General features: G+C 45.9%; 7 protein-coding genes across 7 annotated transcripts; 3 read left to right on the top strand and 4 right to left on the bottom strand.

Moving 5' to 3' along the window:
* Positions 1-746: 746 nt before the first annotated feature.
* M431DRAFT_78034 (carbohydrate esterase family 16 protein) lies at positions 747-1,891 on the top strand (the record flags this gene model as incomplete). Its single annotated transcript, XM_024922641.1, has 3 exons — positions 747-1,678; positions 1,729-1,760; positions 1,818-1,891. The coding sequence occupies 3 exons, from the start codon at positions 747-749 to the stop codon at positions 1,889-1,891; spliced, it is 1,038 nt and encodes a 345-aa protein (XP_024777402.1).
* Positions 1,892-2,060: 169 nt separating this feature from the next.
* M431DRAFT_14402 (hypothetical protein) lies at positions 2,061-4,340 on the bottom strand (the record flags this gene model as incomplete). Its single annotated transcript, XM_024912666.1, has 5 exons — positions 2,061-2,312; positions 2,373-3,370; positions 3,431-3,701; positions 3,762-3,962; positions 4,027-4,340. 5 exons carry the CDS (start codon positions 4,338-4,340, stop codon positions 2,075-2,077), a joined length of 2,022 nt encoding a protein of 673 aa, XP_024777401.1. The 3' UTR covers positions 2,061-2,074.
* Positions 4,341-5,015: 675 nt separating this feature from the next.
* Positions 5,016-6,554, top strand: M431DRAFT_2796 (hypothetical protein; the record flags this gene model as incomplete). The annotated part of the gene is made up of 3 exons (XM_024914000.1): positions 5,016-5,228; positions 5,277-5,617; positions 5,681-6,554. 3 exons carry the CDS (start codon positions 5,016-5,018, stop codon positions 6,552-6,554), a joined length of 1,428 nt encoding a protein of 475 aa, XP_024777400.1.
* A 999-nt stretch (positions 6,555-7,553) lies between these two features.
* On the top strand, positions 7,554-9,286 carry M431DRAFT_491959 (hypothetical protein; the record flags this gene model as incomplete). The annotated part of the gene is made up of 5 exons (XM_024916952.1): positions 7,554-7,608; positions 7,666-7,753; positions 7,822-7,980; positions 8,045-8,348; positions 8,402-9,286. 5 exons carry the CDS (start codon positions 7,554-7,556, stop codon positions 9,284-9,286), a joined length of 1,491 nt encoding a protein of 496 aa, XP_024777399.1.
* Positions 9,287-9,663: 377 nt separating this feature from the next.
* Positions 9,664-10,920, bottom strand: M431DRAFT_2794 (hypothetical protein; the record flags this gene model as incomplete). Its single annotated transcript, XM_024913999.1, has 1 exon — positions 9,664-10,920. The coding sequence occupies one exon, from the start codon at positions 10,918-10,920 to the stop codon at positions 9,664-9,666; it is 1,257 nt and encodes a 418-aa protein (XP_024777398.1).
* A 754-nt stretch (positions 10,921-11,674) lies between these two features.
* M431DRAFT_505297 (hypothetical protein) lies at positions 11,675-12,440 on the bottom strand. Its single transcript, XM_024918613.1, has one exon. The coding sequence runs from the start codon at positions 12,384-12,386 to the stop codon at positions 11,685-11,687; it is 702 nt and encodes a 233-aa protein (XP_024777397.1). The 5' UTR covers positions 12,387-12,440; the 3' UTR covers positions 11,675-11,684.
* Positions 12,441-13,145: 705 nt separating this feature from the next.
* Positions 13,146-16,586, bottom strand: M431DRAFT_109420 (hypothetical protein). Its single transcript, XM_024911712.1, has 4 exons — positions 15,176-16,586; positions 14,577-15,094; positions 13,990-14,517; positions 13,146-13,921 (listed from the first exon to the last, which is right to left on the bottom strand). Exons 1-4 carry the CDS (start codon positions 16,524-16,526, stop codon positions 13,262-13,264), a joined length of 3,057 nt encoding a protein of 1,018 aa, XP_024777396.1. The 5' UTR covers positions 16,527-16,586; the 3' UTR covers positions 13,146-13,261.
* Positions 16,587-17,168: the final 582 nt, after the last annotated feature.

Here is a 17,168-nt window from a genome sequence, read left to right as displayed (position 1 = left end):
CTTTTGTCTAAATTTACTGCATTGCCATGCCGGCTTATGGCGATGACTTTGTCCACAATTAGATATTACAATTCCAATTGATGTAATCCATGGCCTTTTCACCGATATGAATCTGAATTGCTAGAAGCCCATTTATCCCTTAGAGATCCGGTCCTCCGGTCATCCTACTTCCGTTTAGCCTACAGGCTAAAATGGACTTTCAAATCGCCCAAATCGCAAGGCATGCGAATCAAAATGCCGTTCCAGACATGAAACGTATATTTCCTCAACTTGATGCTCAATATTCGATGTTTACTTTGTTAGCTCTCATCATTTGAGGTAGAAAAATGATTGGTATGTTTACTGACGAATTTCGAGTGGTGTTTCTATGGACAAGCTACGGTGCCTAGAGGAGACGTCTTTCCCCGGATCTTTACCGCTTGTTGGATTAATATCCCTGCTAAAATTGGACAGTCAAATGCACATCAATGCGGAGTATCACAGACAACGTTGTTATTGGCTGGGATGGATATAAATGCCGAACAGGTTATGACATTTGCAATTCTTTGGTGACGAGCATCGATGGCGATATTAGGCTATATGCATTACATTGACAAGGCCTTTTGACAAGACTGTGAGTCCATGTGTCGCTATATAAGCTGATTATTATTATATACTGTGTTGCATTTCCTCACTCTTGTTCCGGTTTTTCTATACCGCATGGTTTATTTGATAACAATTTCCTGCAAAGGAGCCAAAGTACAATGATGAGATCAATTTTATTAGTTTCCACCTTTGTTACAGCCCTGAACGCGGCATCCCTACATCCCAAATCAGACTTCAAATATCTCATCACATTTGGAGACAGCTATACTGACAACGGCCGGCTTAATTATTATGGATCTCATCAAGCTCATGGACCACCACCAGGAGTACTACCAGCTGAGACCAATGTCACTGCTAGCGGAGGTTTGACGTGGCCTCAATATGTTAGAAGCAGCACCGGTGCAACTCTTTACGATTATGCGATATCTGGTGCTACATGTGACAACAACAATGTGGCACGATGGGCGGGATTCCTCAATGCGAACTTCCCGTCAATTATCACGGATGAGATACCCTCATTTAAGAAGGATCGCAAGACAGCTTTATACCGTGGTGTAACTGCAGCAAACACTGTCTATGCGCTGTGGATAGGCACAAACGACTTGAGTTATACTGGCATCCTCAGCGACTCACAAGTAGCCGGAACAAATATTACCACATACATCAACTGTCTTTGGTCGACTTTTGACGCAATATACGCAACGGGTGGTCGGCGTTTCGTTTTACTCAATCTAAACGCCCTGCAGCTTGTAGGGCTTTACCGACCACAGTCTGATGGAGGCGCAGGAGACAACCAGTTCTGGGCAAACAAGACGCTGTACAACCAGACGGAGTACGCCCAGAAGATGCTCGAATACACTACGTCGGCAAACACAATAATTGACTATGGAGTTCCGTTCAATCTGCTCGTTAAAAACCGCTGGCCAGGTGCCAAGGTGGCAGTATTCGACATACACAGCTTCATCACCGAAATCTACAACAAGCCGAAGAATTTTTTGGAGCCGCCACACAATGTGAAAGGGTTCTTTCATCATTGCGACGTAAACGGTGCAAATTGCGTGGATGGCCCGGATTCACTCGATTCCTATCTCTGGTATATTTCCTGCTTCGTATGAGATGACAATGAACTAACACGAGCGGCAGGTACGATGAGCTTCACCCTTCAAATAAAACAGGTAATAACAATTCTTTCAAAGAAATTCCTTTACCCTGTGTATACTAATGTTTTGCAGATTCTCTTATAGCGCATGAGTTTGTTCAAGTTGTTTCCGGGGATTCGAAGTTCGGTACATATTGGGGCCATTGATAGAATAATTATTATGCGAAATAGTTAATTACGATTTATGCTAACTCATTCCATTAAATTGCGACTATGTTGATTGCCCAGACTAATTTCTCGAGTAACATTCCAAAGCAACTGAGTACTAATATCTGCGCAAGAGAGAATAACCTCTTAGCTTCTTTAATTACTCCGTACTAAGTATATAATCTATTTGTTTTCTAGTATCCCACTGTTTGGTGTTTCCGTCCCGCTTTCAGTATCATCGTCCACCGTTTTTATTCCTCTCAATCCGCGATACACCAGGAGCAGCTGCCTTCTGCCATCAATGATAGGATAAAATCCAGCAATCAGCATAGTGCACCAAACCCATATAATAGCGACAACGATCCAGGCAACGAAAAATCCTTTCTCGAAAATGTATTTTGAACCATACATAGGAAGGGGCCTACCGGTGAAGAATTTGTCAGATACCGCTACTAGAGAGGGCCAAATACACTCAACTTACCATAAAACCCAATGACCTAAGAAAGTTGCAGCCGCCCAGAAAGCGGCGATTTTCCCCCATTTCGAAAACTTGGCCGCATCTTCTGAGTAGTCTGACACAGTGACCGCGGGAGTTTTGGAATCAGGAGTCACTTGAGGATCAGCACTGCTTGTCTCGCTGAAAGCCAATCGCTCTTTTCGGAAGTCTGCCCAGTCATAATTGGCGGGTTTAATGAGGGAGATGACAATAGAATAGAGAGCAGGGCTTAGCGCCGATGCCACAGTTCCGTAAACGCAGGGCAAACTTTGTCCAGTCGAAGCCACAGTGACTTCACCATATAGAGCATGTGCTGAGCCGAGCCAAACAGCAATGCCAGTAGCCATTCCCAGCAATGGCGATATGATGGCGGCGGCCCAGGATTGTCTCTTCCAGAGAATAGTGAATACAGTGGGGAAGATTCCGGGACAAGTCAGAACGCCGAGCATGTATAAAGTCCAGCCGAGATTCACGTTTCCGTAGAAAAGAGCAGTTGAGAAGGCTGCAGAAAACAATCCAAAGAATACGACTCCAATGTGGCTCCATCGAATTGCATCCCTGTCTGTAGCGGCCTTGTTGAAATATTGGCGATAGATGTCAAAGCTGATGATGGAAGATACAGAGATGACTTGGGCGCTGATGGTTGACGTAACGGCCATAAAAGTGACTAACAGAACGGCAACGGCTCCTCCCTTTCCAGCAATCGCAAACGCGGCATAAGGCATCACCAGTCCATTGGAGACTTCTTCTGGAGTCATTCTCCGAGGGTATGTCGGGAATCGTGCTGTATTTTCTAAACCAAGAGCCGAGAAACTCATCAAAGTGCCGAGGCACCATGGAATTGCGAAATAAGCAATGCCACCAACGATGTATCCGGGAACAACCGCCTGAGGAGCAGCGCTGAAAGCTTTTGCGAAGAAACCGGTATCCATGATTACAAGACCGAAATTGGCCAAGATGTGGATGATGCCAAAAAGAATAGCCTGTTTCATCATTCAGTGTGAATAATAGCATTATGGAATATGAGATTAGCGACAACTGACATTTTTGCTGGTCATGGTCAAGTATGAACCACCTTCATTGCCAGGCACAGGATGATCTTGACCAGCCTTGACAATGAGCTCGAAGAGCCCAGCAGGAGATCCAATCTCTGGAACGGTGAAAGTCTTGATCGTGAAGAAGCAGATGATGACGGTGATGACAAAAGTGTGAAAATAATCTGTCAAGAAAGTTGCTTTGATGCCGCCGACGAAAGTGTAAAGAATGACGCCGACAGGAAGCAAAAAGGTTGCCGCAATAATATGCATTCCGGTGCTAGGTTTACACATGATCAGCTTGAAGTTTTATCTTCGCGTCGGTAACAAAGTCACTTACAGAGCCGTTATAGCTGCACTTGCCCCAAGAAGCATGTTGGCAATAGCAATGATGTTGTTGATTAAGCATAGTGCAATCCACACAATGTGTCCTGCTGTACCGTACCGTATTCTTACAATTTCAAGTAGCGTATGAGCTTCAGGTACGCGCAGTTTGCATGCAATACCAAGTAGAGCAAAGAAAACAATCATGGGTGAGCATCTAATAATGGTATCATGTTAGTCGCCGCGAACAACCAAAATGTTTTCAAACTGAAAGATCTTACCCAGCAGCAAACCAAAATGGCCCCGCAACACCGAAGTTGTACCCTACAAGGGTGCTTCCCAACATGGCAGTACTCCAGAGCCATGATGATACAACAGCCGAAGCTGTCAACCCTGTACCGACAGACCGGTTGGCCGTCATGAACATTTCCGTGGTCTTGTTGTCTTCTCCAACAGTCTTCTTTAATAAGTGTGTTGTAAAAATCATGATAAAGGCAATTAGGAACCCAATTGCAATCACAACGACGTAACCTGCTGCCTGTGGCAGAGGCGGGCTGACGGCGTCGCCATCCGCCGCTCTTGCAAAGTGAAGCATGGTGTAAGTCAGCTGCAACAAATCTTGGAGTTGTCATCCACACAATCAAAGCCCCGATTCAGAAATCGTTTCCAAAAGCGTCTTCATATTCCGATTATAAAGACACCTTCATTAGCCTTTTAACAATATCTTTTCATTTTCTTTCCCTAAAGTCAGCCCTGGACTGCTGGGGCGCGTAGTTTTTGTGTTGCATCATTTAGCTCCGATGACGCGAGAGCTTGCTGCCAGGATGTTCAACCTTAGTTGCATCTGGCTACCTACCGAGACGGTAGGTGATTCGCGACCCCGTATCTTGGGGATTTGACAGCGCGAAACCGGAGATGCCAATTGTTTCTCACATGCTTATTTCCAGATGACATTAAGTGGATTGATAGTAATAGTGTTCAACGTCGTTTCTTAGTGTTTATAGCTGCATTCTCTTGAATGTCACTATCGAAATTGCGCAATTCGAGCTACACTTGACGTTTCTCAAGGGTAAAGTGCGCAGGAACCAATCTGTCCAATGAACATTCCAAATCTGATGATATAAAGAATACCTGGTTGGGATGCTGTGGTGCTACACTGGTAATATCATATGCAAGTCTCAACCCCGCGTGTTCGGACCTTGTTCAGTCTGCAGCAACTTTCTAAGCAGCTTGCCAGGCATCCGATCTATCGGAATTTGGATATCTCAAGATGGCGTCTAGAGTTAGCCAAACCAATGGCACCCCCAAGAAGAAGCTTATTCTCAATGCCTTTGTTGAGTCATGCAGTGGCCATCAATCCCCTGGCCTTTGGAGACACCCTCAAGATCGATCAGCCAACTTTAACAGCATCCACCACTGGGTTGAGTTAGCTCAGTTACTAGAGAGTGCTCATTTTCATGGCATTTTCATTGCTGACGTTTTGGTAAGTTGGGCTATGGAATGTCGAGAAACTTAGACTGAACGTTATCAGGGTCCCTACGATGTTTACAAAGGGCCCCGTAACCCGGATCCCGCCATCATATCTGGGGCCCAGTTGCCTGTGAATGAACCTCTGGTTTTAGTTCCGGCAATGGCCGCAGCTACCAAAAACATTGGCTTTGGTGTTACTATTGCAACGACGTATGAGCAGCCGTACCATCTTGCCCGTCGCCTGAGCACAGTCGATCACCTCTCTGGTGGCAGAGTTGGTTGGAACATTGTGACTGGGTACCTTGATTCAGCTGCGAGAAACTTGGGTCTCACCGAGCAGCCGCCTCATGATGAGCGGTATGCGATTGCCGATGAATATGTTGATGCCATTTACAAGCTATGGTAAGTAATCTCAAAGATTTTTTTCATAGAAGAACTAGCAACTAATTGTGTGCCTAAATAAAGGCAGTCGTCATGGAGAGATGATGCGGTAAAGCTTGATAGTGAAAAGGGAATCTACACGGATCCCTCGCTCGTCAGGCCCATCAACCACCAAGGTAAATATTTTACGGTGCCAGGGCCGCACGTCTGTCAGCCATCGCCTCAGCGGACTCCCGTTATCATGCAGGCTGGAACTTCAAAAGCCGGCAAGGCATTTTCGGCTAAAAATGCAGAGGCAATCTTTGTTGCTGGACACAGTCCCTCTGTCATAGCTAAGAACATTGCCGATATTAGAGCCGCGGCGCGAGACGAGTACAATCGAGACCCCAGCACCATCAAGTTCTTGGCCATGCTTTGCCCCATTATTGGGAGGACCCAGGAGGAGGCTGATGCCAAGTATGCGGATTATATCCAATACGGCTCTGAAGATGGTGCTTTGGCCCTATTTGGCGGCTGGACTGGCATTGATCTAGCGCAATACGACGATGATCAAGAGCTCCGCCATGTCGAGTCCAACGCCATCCGATCAGCCGTGGAAGCTTGGTCTAAAGCCTCTCCTTCAGTTCCAAAATGGACAAAGCGGGCCGTGGCAAAGCATATCCAGATCGGCGGCCTGGGAGCCACTGTTATTGGCACACCAGAAAAGGTAGCTGATGAAATGGAGCGGTGGGTCAGAGAAGCCGATGTGGACGGCTTCAACATTGCATATGCCCTTATGCCCCAAACATTCCAAGATGTCATCGACTTGCTTCTTCCAGTCTTGAAAGAAAGAGGATTGTTCTGGGATGGTTATGCGGTTGATGGCGGAACTTACCGTGAGAACCTGTACGCAAAGAAAGGGGTGGCCAGGCCGCCAGCAGATCATCCAGCTTCCAAATACCATTGGAAGGCGGAGTAACAATAAGGAGCCATAGATATATGTAGGTAGTCCTGGATGCAAAAATGGACCGAGAAAGAGAACGGTTATTATCTAGTATGTAAAAGCAGAATAGTGTGATGCACGAATAAATTTGAGTAGCCGGCTACATCTCTTGGCGTGAGATTCATCTGCATCTTATTTATAACTACACTCCTCGCAACAGGGTTCCTGCATTGCATCATTACATAGTATATCCGCATCGTAACCTAACTGGATTTGAAGCATCGATTAACATCTGGATTATATATATATATATTGAGGATCATTTAAGCCCTGGTCGCCGGTTGCCAAGCCGTGCGCCTCGGGTAGCGCCAATGTTTCACAACATGTCTCATCCATGTCCACATCTACTCTTGACAACTTAAAATATTTTGATATAACTTCCCTACAAAAGGATACAGCTTAATAGGCTAGGTGATAAAAGAAGCCCAGACGATGAGGTTATCATCTGGCGTAATTCTTGATGCGGGATTGAACCTTCGTAAAATTGCTTGGACCATGTACTTCATATAGTCGTGTAGAACAACAGCGACACTCTTTGATGTTAATGGTCAGTTCAACACACAGGCCGAATTGAGCAACGTTTCAGTTACCTCCAATACCTGCCGCCGGAGATTGTGATAAGGCACTGGTCCATCATCTCAAAAGAGACATCTATCGGGTTTTGAATGGGCAACTTTGTTTCATCTTCATCTTCTGTATTAATAGCAAGTACTGATAGGGTTGCAACATCTACCCTCCAAAGAAGTTTCGCGATAACGCGTTTTATGCATCTATTTGCCAATACAAGAAAGCTGACATATACCAGCTGCATCGTGCCATCGCCCAAGTCGATCACGACATCCGGATGCACGTGATAATTACATGATTGTCCATGATAGGATGATCTTCATATCTCTGTGTTTCCAAACAAACCCCCTCACTACATTTTCTCTAAATTATACGAACTATTTTACAGACATCTAAACTCCTAACAGAATGGGCGGAGGAAATAAAATCAAGTCTGTTGCAGTCATTGGCGCGGGGGCCGCAGGTAGTCAACGTCGGAGCTAAGCATGAGCTTGATGACAATTACTAATGCAGCATCTAGGAGCGGTAACGGCGGCGGCGTTGAAAGCGGAAGAAGCATTTGATGTGATACGTGTTTTTGAGAGGAGAGAATGTGCAGGAGGAACATGGTAAGAGTTACTTAATCGATAATAATGAAGCATATACAGGATGCTCAACTTCGTGTCACCGATTTTAGGATATACGATCCCGGAGTTCAACCAAATGTCTTAGTGCGGCCTGGAGCGCTGCCGGCTGAGATAGACCCTCCCCTGGAGATTCCTCAAAGCCTCCCTACCGTTACTCGTCCTAATCAGCAAGAGCGATTCTCTACAACGCCCATTTACGATTCACTGACGTAAGTCTCTCTGCTGGTAGCTGGTTTTTGTTGGTGTGGTGTAAGCTGACATAGGCTCTTCAAGGACAAATGTGCCGGAGATTGCTATGTCTTTTTCGGATGTTCGCTTTCCGTACGGCCCTTTTGCTCCACATCATATTCCACGTCAATACATAGAGAATTACTTTGCACTACACAAGACAGATTCCTTTTTGGTACTCAACACCACGGTTGAGGATGTTCTGAAGATAAACCATCCGTCGAATGACGGTTCTACGCAATGGAACTTGACTCTCAGAAAGTATGATGCCCTCCAAAAAGCTGATATATGGTGGGAAGAAACATTTGATGCCGTAATTTTGGCAAACGGCCACTACTCTGTTCCAACGGTAGGTTCTCCCCTTTGCTAGAGACTTAGTCCGTTTCTTACTGACTTTTTTAGATACCACGTGTCAAAGGACTTGAGGAGTACATTGAAAAGTATCCTGGTCGTATAGTGCACTCCAAGTCATACAGATCACCTAGCATCTACAAATCCAAAAGAGTCCTTGTGATTGGTAACTCTGCATCGGGGACAGATCTAAGTCGAGAGCTCATCTCCACAGCTCAGCTTCCTGTGTACCAGTCAAAGAGATCAAAGACATGGTGGGAGGGAGATTCACCACCTGCAGGCATTGAATGGAAGCCTGTTATCTCAGAATATTTGCCAGACGGCAGAATTCTCTTTGATGACGGCACATATCTGGATGATATTGATACCGTCATTTACTGTACTGGATACAGGCCATCATATCCCTTCTGGAACGCCAAAAAGAACGGACAGCCTCTTTGGGACGACAAGACAGGAAGATTAGTGAAGAGCTACTGGCACACATTCTTTCAGGATTTCCCAAATCTGGGCATTGTCGGCCTGCCCCGCGTGTTGACATTCCGGAGTTTTGAATATCAGGCCATTGCACTCTCTCGCCTGTTTGCAAATCGCAACCCGATCCCACTTCCGCCAATACCAGAACAACAGGCCTGGGAAAATGATAGAGCAGAATTAACGACAAGAGAGCATCGCAAGTTCCATGATATTAAATGGGAAGATGGTGAAACACATGAGTGGCTGCAGGGATTTTTCAAGTGGTCTGGCCTTGGGACTTTGACTGGACAAGGCAGAATCCCACCTCCCCTCACAAAAGAGATGGTGTGGGCTATTGAAAATCTCAAAAAATACAGACCCCCAAGCAGTGACGGTAAGCTAGACTCGAGCGATTATCCAAGAGAAGCTCATGAGTGGATTGTGGTGGAGAATAGGAAGCGTGACGTTCTTGGGTTCATTTAAGCGCCACGGAAATGGCTCTGGGATGATGATGGGGATGTATTTCAATTCTCTTTCTTTATATCGTAATATGGATGACAAATTACTCAGTAACTATCTATTACTAGAGGTTTTGCCACGTTCTTCCATCTGAAAGAGTTGTCACACTTTCTCACTGCCTCGTCTGAGGCGCTCAAGTACATATAGATGGCTATAATAGCTCCTGATTTGCTATTCTGAATGGCAATATATTTTCTTATTCTTCATCATCAGTATCCCCATCTGTGTCCCACAGCTCTTCAAACTTATCATCCTGTTCGACAGTAATATCTACATCGACAATTCGATGCACACGTCTGGCCAACTCTTTTGCCTGGTCATCTTGAATTTGTATCTGTGTATCAAACCCTTGGTCGCTGATCCAGCTCGACGACTTTCATATCGGCAACTTCAAAATATGTCGCTAATGCCTTTATCATGGCCCTCCTCATATAATTACTAGCTTGTGGAAAGGGGCGCTGTTGGTAGTAACGGGCCCAAATTTGCTGCCAGCCATCGGAGCCACAGTCCTTGAGGCGAATTAGAGCCATTATGAAATGAAAGTAAAGAAATCTCGGAGAGGGGCGTCTTTCGCCTAAAAAGGTGAGCTCTTTGCCATCTATATCTTTGAGGTAAATCTTCTTCGAATTCTCGTCATTCCCGCAACAGTAATCTTTCCAACTAGGAAATAAAAGATGTGTTCGCCATCGCTTGATTGGTGTCTCCGAATTATCCGTAGGCACAATAACGAGCTTGTAATTTTCTAGCAAAGCCCTTAATCCACCTGATAGTAGTAATGCATTGGCAGGGTGCTGCACGGACTCGCTCACGGAGCCAAAAATGAGTTCTTCTAACTTGTTCGCAGCCATAAGAAATGGAACAATGCGCGCCACTCGCTGATCGTAACGATACCACGTCCCACTAGCATGACACCATGCAATGGACACATATTCAGTTACCGTTTTCCCATGATACTCCCAGTTGGCTGAGTAGTACTCGACAACATCAGAAATCCAATTGGAGGGTTTTCTTCGATCACCCAGGTTATCCGATGTTTTGTATAGTGGTAATAAGAGCTCAGGAATCTTCAAAGCTGTTGATTGATCGGAATCGAGTTGCATCGAAGTAATTGCGGTAGGGTTCTCCAAGTGTAGCTTTTTGTTCGAGCTGCGCCATAAATCACCTCCGGCGGAGGAATAACGCCTATTCAGTGCACTGTAGCGTTCCTCCAGCTGTATTTGCGATATGACTCCACTATTTCTCTCTCTCCAAGCAAGCTGACGCTCTAATAGTACTTCATCTTGCTTCTTTTTTGCGAACTCAATGCCAAGCGTCGCTCCCGCATATTCAGATCGGAAGTGCGTTTCCAGCCTCAAAGCGCGATCACCTTCGTCTTTGCTTTTGTTTTCGGTTAAATCTTTGATCTTGCTGGACAAGTCTTTGATTTGTTTATCGAGAGCGCCCAAAATCATGCGAACTCGCGTCAGTCTGTTTAGAAGAGCATCTGGGGCCGAGTCATATGGCTGTTCGAAGCTCTCAGGGTCCGATTCCGATTCCCACATAGCATCAATAAGGCTCCATTTGCTTCTCCAGGAGGTTTTATCTGTGAGTTCTTCCATTGATAGAAAGTAATTGCAAGTAGTAGAGTGATCAGTGTCGTTCTAGCCAGAGTGAACATGTGAACGATGTGCTGAGACGACTAAGGGAGCAATAAGCAGCTTCAATTGGAAAATTGTAAATAACAACATAGTTTATGAGAGAGGGAAAAAAATAAGAGAGGGTGGGGGAGTGAGCAGGTGTTATAATATGAGAGAAACGTTTAGACAAAAAGTAAAAGATAATTTAAGTTAGCAAAATATCTTTAGGGTTTAACAACGCGAGATGTATCGAAGTATTCAAGAACATTAGTAGTATTTCTGGTGAGCTACCTTCAGCCAAAAAAACTCAAATTGCGTAATAGGAGATGCCGCGCGGCAAGACTAAGTGCTCGTAAGTGTGCAAACACTGAACTGTCATTATGCTATCTTGTATTCTATTTTTCGATTATAAAGTTAAGTTACTCTCGCTATTCTTTGTCGCATTTTATGTTAATGACAGCATTTGAAGTTGTTAAAAACTGAAAATCTGCATTATATATACATATACGTATATACTTAGCGGAGTGTAGAATTTAACATAAACTAACTTTATAATACCTTCGTCTCTCGATACACAGAGTTCAAGGAATCCTTTTATACTGTTCTAGTAAAATGAGATTGAAATGGATATTAGTAAATCTGTTTCTAGATACAAGTTCTTATGATGATACCCCATTCTAACATCATAGTCGGCCAACAGATGATTCACCTAAATGATAACGTCATGAATTGCACCCACTCAACAATTATACCTTGACGTGAATGTAGTTGAAGCTACTCTTAGGCACGGTTCGAGTGCCATATCCTTCGGGGTGCGCCCAGTTATATTCTTCAATAGTCACCTTATCGCCAGAGACCTTTGACACCCATGCGACGTGTCCGGCTCTGCCTGCGTTCGATTGAGCGATACATCCAGGCACGGGCTTGTTGTTGACCACGACGCCAGTTCGGCGAGCGGCCTCATCCCAAGTGTTTGCATTTCCCCAATTTGTACCCTTATACTGGTTGTGAAACTTGATGCCCAGTCGCTCATTGATACGCCAAGCAACAAAACTGGTACACTGGCACTTGAAGTACGCCCACTTATCTTCCGGTCCACACTGGTTCTTGTACGGATAGTCGTTGGTCATGGGGCCAGGAATCTTGCTGCCACCGCTGGGAGGCTTGGGCGCATCACACTTCTTCGTCACGTAGCTGCTAGAGCCCGTCTTGACGTAGTAGTCGGCGACATAGCAGCCATCGGAAGTCTTGTCCCAGATAGAGTTGCCGTTGACGCTGGTGCCTGAGGTTTGGCAGGTTACGGAGACATCTTGGCTTTTCTTGTATGTCTTCTTGATGGAATAGCTGGTGCCTGGGCCAGTGCGACAGTTGACTGCCTCACCAGTGATGGGGTATGCGCTGACTGAGGCAGAGGCGAGAGCCAAGGCGATGATCGCGGTGAACTTCATGTTGAAAGAGGCTGTATAAAATACTTGATAAGGTGGAAAAGTTTTGTAGTCGTAGAGTGTCTGGATGATGAACTGTGTTGAGAGTGGTGAGCTCAAACAACCTGGTAGGGTTATGGCTATCTCTTATACCTATTTCTTCAGACCTCAAAACTCTCGAACTCGGTCCTGATTTTCCTAGTTGAGAAAGCTATGCGAAGATCAACGACATCTCGAATTTCTTACAATGGTCTCTTTCGGTAGATGGCTTTGCTTATGCCAACAAAACTCTGGACCCTCAATCGATTGAGGCTGTTTATAGAAAAACTTCCAAAATTGGACCAAAATGGATCCTGCGGCTGAAAATCATCTCCATCAAATTGATCCTACATCCATGGATCTTAGAGAGATAATTGATCTTCAAAGCTACGGTAAGTCTTCAACTCGACCAGAGCTATCCGGAAGAAGCCAAGTTTGTTGCCGCCACACTCTAACAATAGCAACAGATGGATCTCCAGATGCTCCTTTGCGGGTGCCTGGTGGCACAAGCCGGCGCAAATCGTCGGGCGAATGACAGTTGCTCATATTCGAACGGCTTCCGAATCTGGTAACCCTCGCGTACTTTATTTCCAAGCTGCATCTCGCAAGGCTGTAATTTGGCAATGTCGATGATCGAGTAAGACGGAGGAATGTAAGTGCCGTCTTATTGGCGGGCCGAAAATTTGGGACGACTTCAGTGCTTATAATTAGCAACTATCAGAGCTGAACATCTGCTAGGTTACACTGGACGCAAAAAGTAAAATTAAGGTAATCAAATCATATCTGTTCAAGTGGTATAGCCCTTGTCGCTCTCTTCCTCTACTCGTGTACCTAGGCGAAATGCTTATACTAACCCTCATCTAACCAATCTTTCTGCACAGGATCGTACCCACTTCAGCAATCAGATCAAGCCATCTCTCCTGGTCATATCTCTCCTTCTCTTCCACCTTCTTACCAAATACCTCCCACACCTCGATGAATTTGTGGTTGCTTTCCTCCGTCGTACCAATGTCCTTGAGCGCCTTCATCATGTGGTCATGCTTCTTCAGAAGCTGGAAATCGCGACGCGCCTTTTGTTTATCCTGATCAGTCGCCAACAGCAATCGCACTTGAACGCAGTACAAAACCAGGGCAGCAAGACCCGCAGCCAAAGCGGTCGCAACAGATGAGCCCGTAACCTCTCTCGACGAGGTATCGGTGCTGGATCGGGGGCCGTCCATTTCGACCTTGGTACCAGGGAAAGTAAAATTGATGTTCCCAAGGTTACCAACCCAGGGATCTGCTGCGCCTGAGGCTGTAGCAGCGCCAATGGTGAAGATTTTGGTAGTGGCCTTTGAGGGATATGTTGCGTTTTGCTTGGCACCTTTATCACTAGCAGAACAGAACATGAGAATGTCTGCATTGGCAGCCTCCACAATTGCCGCGTCAAGGAATCGTCTCTCTTCCTCATCTTCGGGAGGGTCGATTGTCCAAGACATGGAAATGATGTGCACCTTTTTCCTCACTGCTGCCATGATTGCCTATGCGATGGTTAAACCTTCTATAAACGACGTTGAAAAGGAGGATATCTTGTATAAGATAAACATACCTGAGCGGCACTCTTAGCCGTAAGTTGCCGGACATTACCTTCTTCTGAGGCATGATCCTCCAGTCTCAAGACGTAAAATTGCGCCCGAGGACACAACAGGTGGATTTGCTTTGCCATGATGGTACCATGTCCTGTACTAGACACATAGTAAGGATCGTTGAGATTATGCTCCTCATCTCGCGTGCAAAAGGTTCTTCCTCCGATGAAACTAAACTCCAAATCTTTGACGTCCACTCCATCGTCAATAAGAGCAATCTTGATCGGTTCTTCGATAATCTCTTCGACTTTTCCACGGTCATAATAGCGCTCAGCGTCAAAGAGCAGACGTCGGAATTCCTTCATGCACTGAATCCACTCGTGTTTGGTCGAATGCTCAGCTTGATCTCCGGCTAAGAGAGCGTTGACATCCACTTGTTCTCTTTGTATAATCGGCCATTCCTTGTGGACGTCAACTTCGGGGCATAGCTTCCTCATGCGATCACAAAAATCTTCGACGTTTTGTTTCGTGCGGCTATTTGTTTCGAGGCCCTAAGAAATAAGATTAGTAAATACCCTGCGTCTGCTACAAATCGCAGAAGGGATCATACCTGCTGAATATGTAGATGGACTGTTTTCAGTTCTCGGAGTCTTTTTAGTCCGCCCTCTTCGCTCCATCCTCTAAGCACCGCATTATTGCCGCTCCAGTATAAGTTGACTTCGCGTGCTTTAGATGCCACTCTGAATATGACCTCGGAGCACAAATCTATTCTTTTCCAATCCCAAATCTCCACGTCCATAAATTTCAACGCGTCTTCAATAGCTTCATCGCTGTGAGCAGGCGATACTGAGTCGTCAATGATGACCTTGAGAATTGTCTTAACTCCTTTCTTTCTCAAACGATCAAATATGTAACACAAGTCTCGTCGGCCGTCGCCGTCCTGTTTCGGGGAGCGGCCGGTACCACGGGACCGTTTACTGTTTGCTGCATTCATATTCACCTCCACATTAAGCCTTGGAATGGCAACGTATTGAAGAATATCCTCGAATTTGAGCTTTGACAATAAGTTCTCAAAGCCAGTCTGAGCGATGTTCGCGTGTCCGGACAAGTCAAAATACAACTCATAGTCTATGTAACAAATAACGGTTAGCTTCATATCCCTACAACTGGCCGGCTGCGGTAGTTCAATTGAGAAACTGTCTCCCTTACCTGAAGTTGTATTGCGCCCATATAAAATTTCCATGGCAGCATTGTAGCTGCGTGAACGGAGATAATGAAGTTTCAGAAGACGCTCTACACCTTTTAGAGTTGCTTCATCGATTTTAGATTTGTGGCCACTGTCTGTGACTGATCTTGCGTCAGCAGCTGGCTTTGCTACAGTTGTCTCAGGTGGACGCAAGGCTAGCTTTTTAATCTCGTCTCTATTCGTTAGCGGAGGTGCTGTGGCCACAGCTGGTGAGTTCACGTTCGCTGCAGGTTGTGTCCGTCCTCCGTATTTAGTACGAGAAGAGTCAATCTGAATGTTCGGTCGTCTGTCTGGGCGTCCGCTGGGGTCTGGAGCCTGCACACTGGGAGCTCCTGGCCCTCCAGGGCCTTGGGATCTCGGAGCCGTCTCTCGGTTTTGCGTGGAGTTGTCAGCTTCAGCGGCTTCGCCACGAAGACGGGCATTGTTCTTTTCGCGCTCTTTCTCCTCCTTAGCTTTCTTCCTCTCTTTCTCTTTCTCCCTAGCCAAAGCCTTCCTAACACTCTCTTTATGATGAAGATATGGCGATAGCCCGTCGTTGTTGAAGTCACCATCTTCCGAACTGCGTTGCACGGCAGCATCGCTTTTGGCGATAATTTTCTGGATGATATCTAGCTGCTCTTTTTTACATTTCTTATACTCGACGGCAAGGTGCAACGCCGTGTTGCCGTCTCCATCTTTGGCCGCCAGAGTCTCCGGCTCCGCTCTGTCAATGAGGAGGTCCAAAAACTTGACTCTTTTATCGATGCCAATGTGAAGGCAGTTCATCTTATCTTTATCGTTGCTGGAAATGGCCAAGATTGCACTAATATTTGGGTGAGAGTCGCACATCCACTGCACCATTTTCTCTTTTTTGGCTTCAATAGCCAGGAATAGAGGCGTATGGCCTGATCGGTCTTGCGATCTGAGCAGATCGTTTTCATGTTCCACCAAGAACTTGATGAGAGGTTCCATCTTGCTGTCCAGCTTTGGTAAATCTTTCTTGTCCATTGCGGCCATGATGTGTAAAGCTGTCGGCTGGCGAGGATCTCCCGTGTTGGACGCCAAGGTGTGGCCGTCGCCGCCATTGGCTTTGAAGGACTTCAACTGGCTGCTGCTTGTGAGGTCCTTGTTTCCATCTTTTATTTCTTTTAGCAACTCTTCAAGAAGGTCTTTGACAGACTTTCCATTCCGGTTGGTAACCTCTCCCTCTTCTTCATCGCTGTCGGATTCATCTTCGCTCGTTTCATCGCCAGCTTTCGACTCTGCCTTGTCAACATCTTCTTCCACTGCTAGAGACTCATTTTCTCTTTCTTCGTCGTCAATCATGGGACTCATGGTAAACGTTCTCAAGGCACTTTGACAACGGAAACTATGGAATAGCAGCTTAGGATGCACAAGGGAGCTAGTATTACGGTGGGAGTTTGCTTTCGTTTCCCGGTCTGATCTTCAGCCGCGATTATTAACATCCGCCCCCAAACGGGCCCCTCTTCTTTCGCCTCAAATCAACCGGGATATCAACGACTAGGCGAGACTGGCGAAGGGACCGTGGCCGCTCCACATGATCATATGCAGGGCAGGTAAGTAGACTGAATGTACTCGCAATCCATGTTTACCTCGACTAGTGATCCGTCTATCATTATACCCCCACATGCCGGAAGTTGCACTAGCCAGCCCAGCTAACTAGGCAGCCAGGAGGAGTTCGCGGAAATATGTGTTTGCGTGAATTTCCAACTTGAGTTGTTATGACTCAAATTTCGTGAAACACAACTAGACACGGTTGTCAGGGTCCCTTTGGTCAAGCTTGCTTTACAGTTTGGACAACCCGAATTTATACGGACTCGTGGGACTAAAACCTGCCCCCGGTTTCTTAGCTAGTTTCATGGAATTGGTAACTGGATGATTGGTCATAGCAGAGACCTTGTAAGACCGTCTCCGTGCTAGCATTTGCGCCCTGCAGCAAGGTCCAGAACAGAGCGT

Source organism: Trichoderma harzianum (assembly GCF_003025095.1).
Source record: "Trichoderma harzianum CBS 226.95 unplaced genomic scaffold M431scaffold_3, whole genome shotgun sequence".
In the NCBI taxonomy this organism is placed as follows: domain Eukaryota; kingdom Fungi; phylum Ascomycota; class Sordariomycetes; order Hypocreales; family Hypocreaceae; genus Trichoderma; species Trichoderma harzianum.
Note: the sequence above shows the minus strand (reverse complement) of the source record. Positions and strands in the feature narration are given on the sequence as shown.

What these genes read in the sequence shown, in the direction of transcription:
- M431DRAFT_505297 (XM_024918613.1), bottom strand. Translation starts at nt 12,386, where the DNA reads ATGAAGTTCACCGCGATCATCGCCTTGGCTCTCGCCTCTGCCTCAGTC.
- M431DRAFT_109420 (XM_024911712.1), bottom strand. Translation starts at nt 16,526, where the DNA reads ATGAGTCCCATGATTGACGACGAAGAAAGAGAAAATGAGTCTCTAGCA. An exon ending in TCCATCTACATATTCAGCAG is followed by an intron (nt 14,518 to 14,576) that starts GTATGATCCCTT and finishes CTTATTTCTTAG; the next exon opens with GGCCTCGAAACAAATAGCCG. An exon ending in CGGCTAAGAGTGCCGCTCAG is followed by an intron (nt 13,922 to 13,989) that starts GTATGTTTATCT and finishes ACCATCGCATAG; the next exon opens with GCAATCATGGCAGCAGTGAG.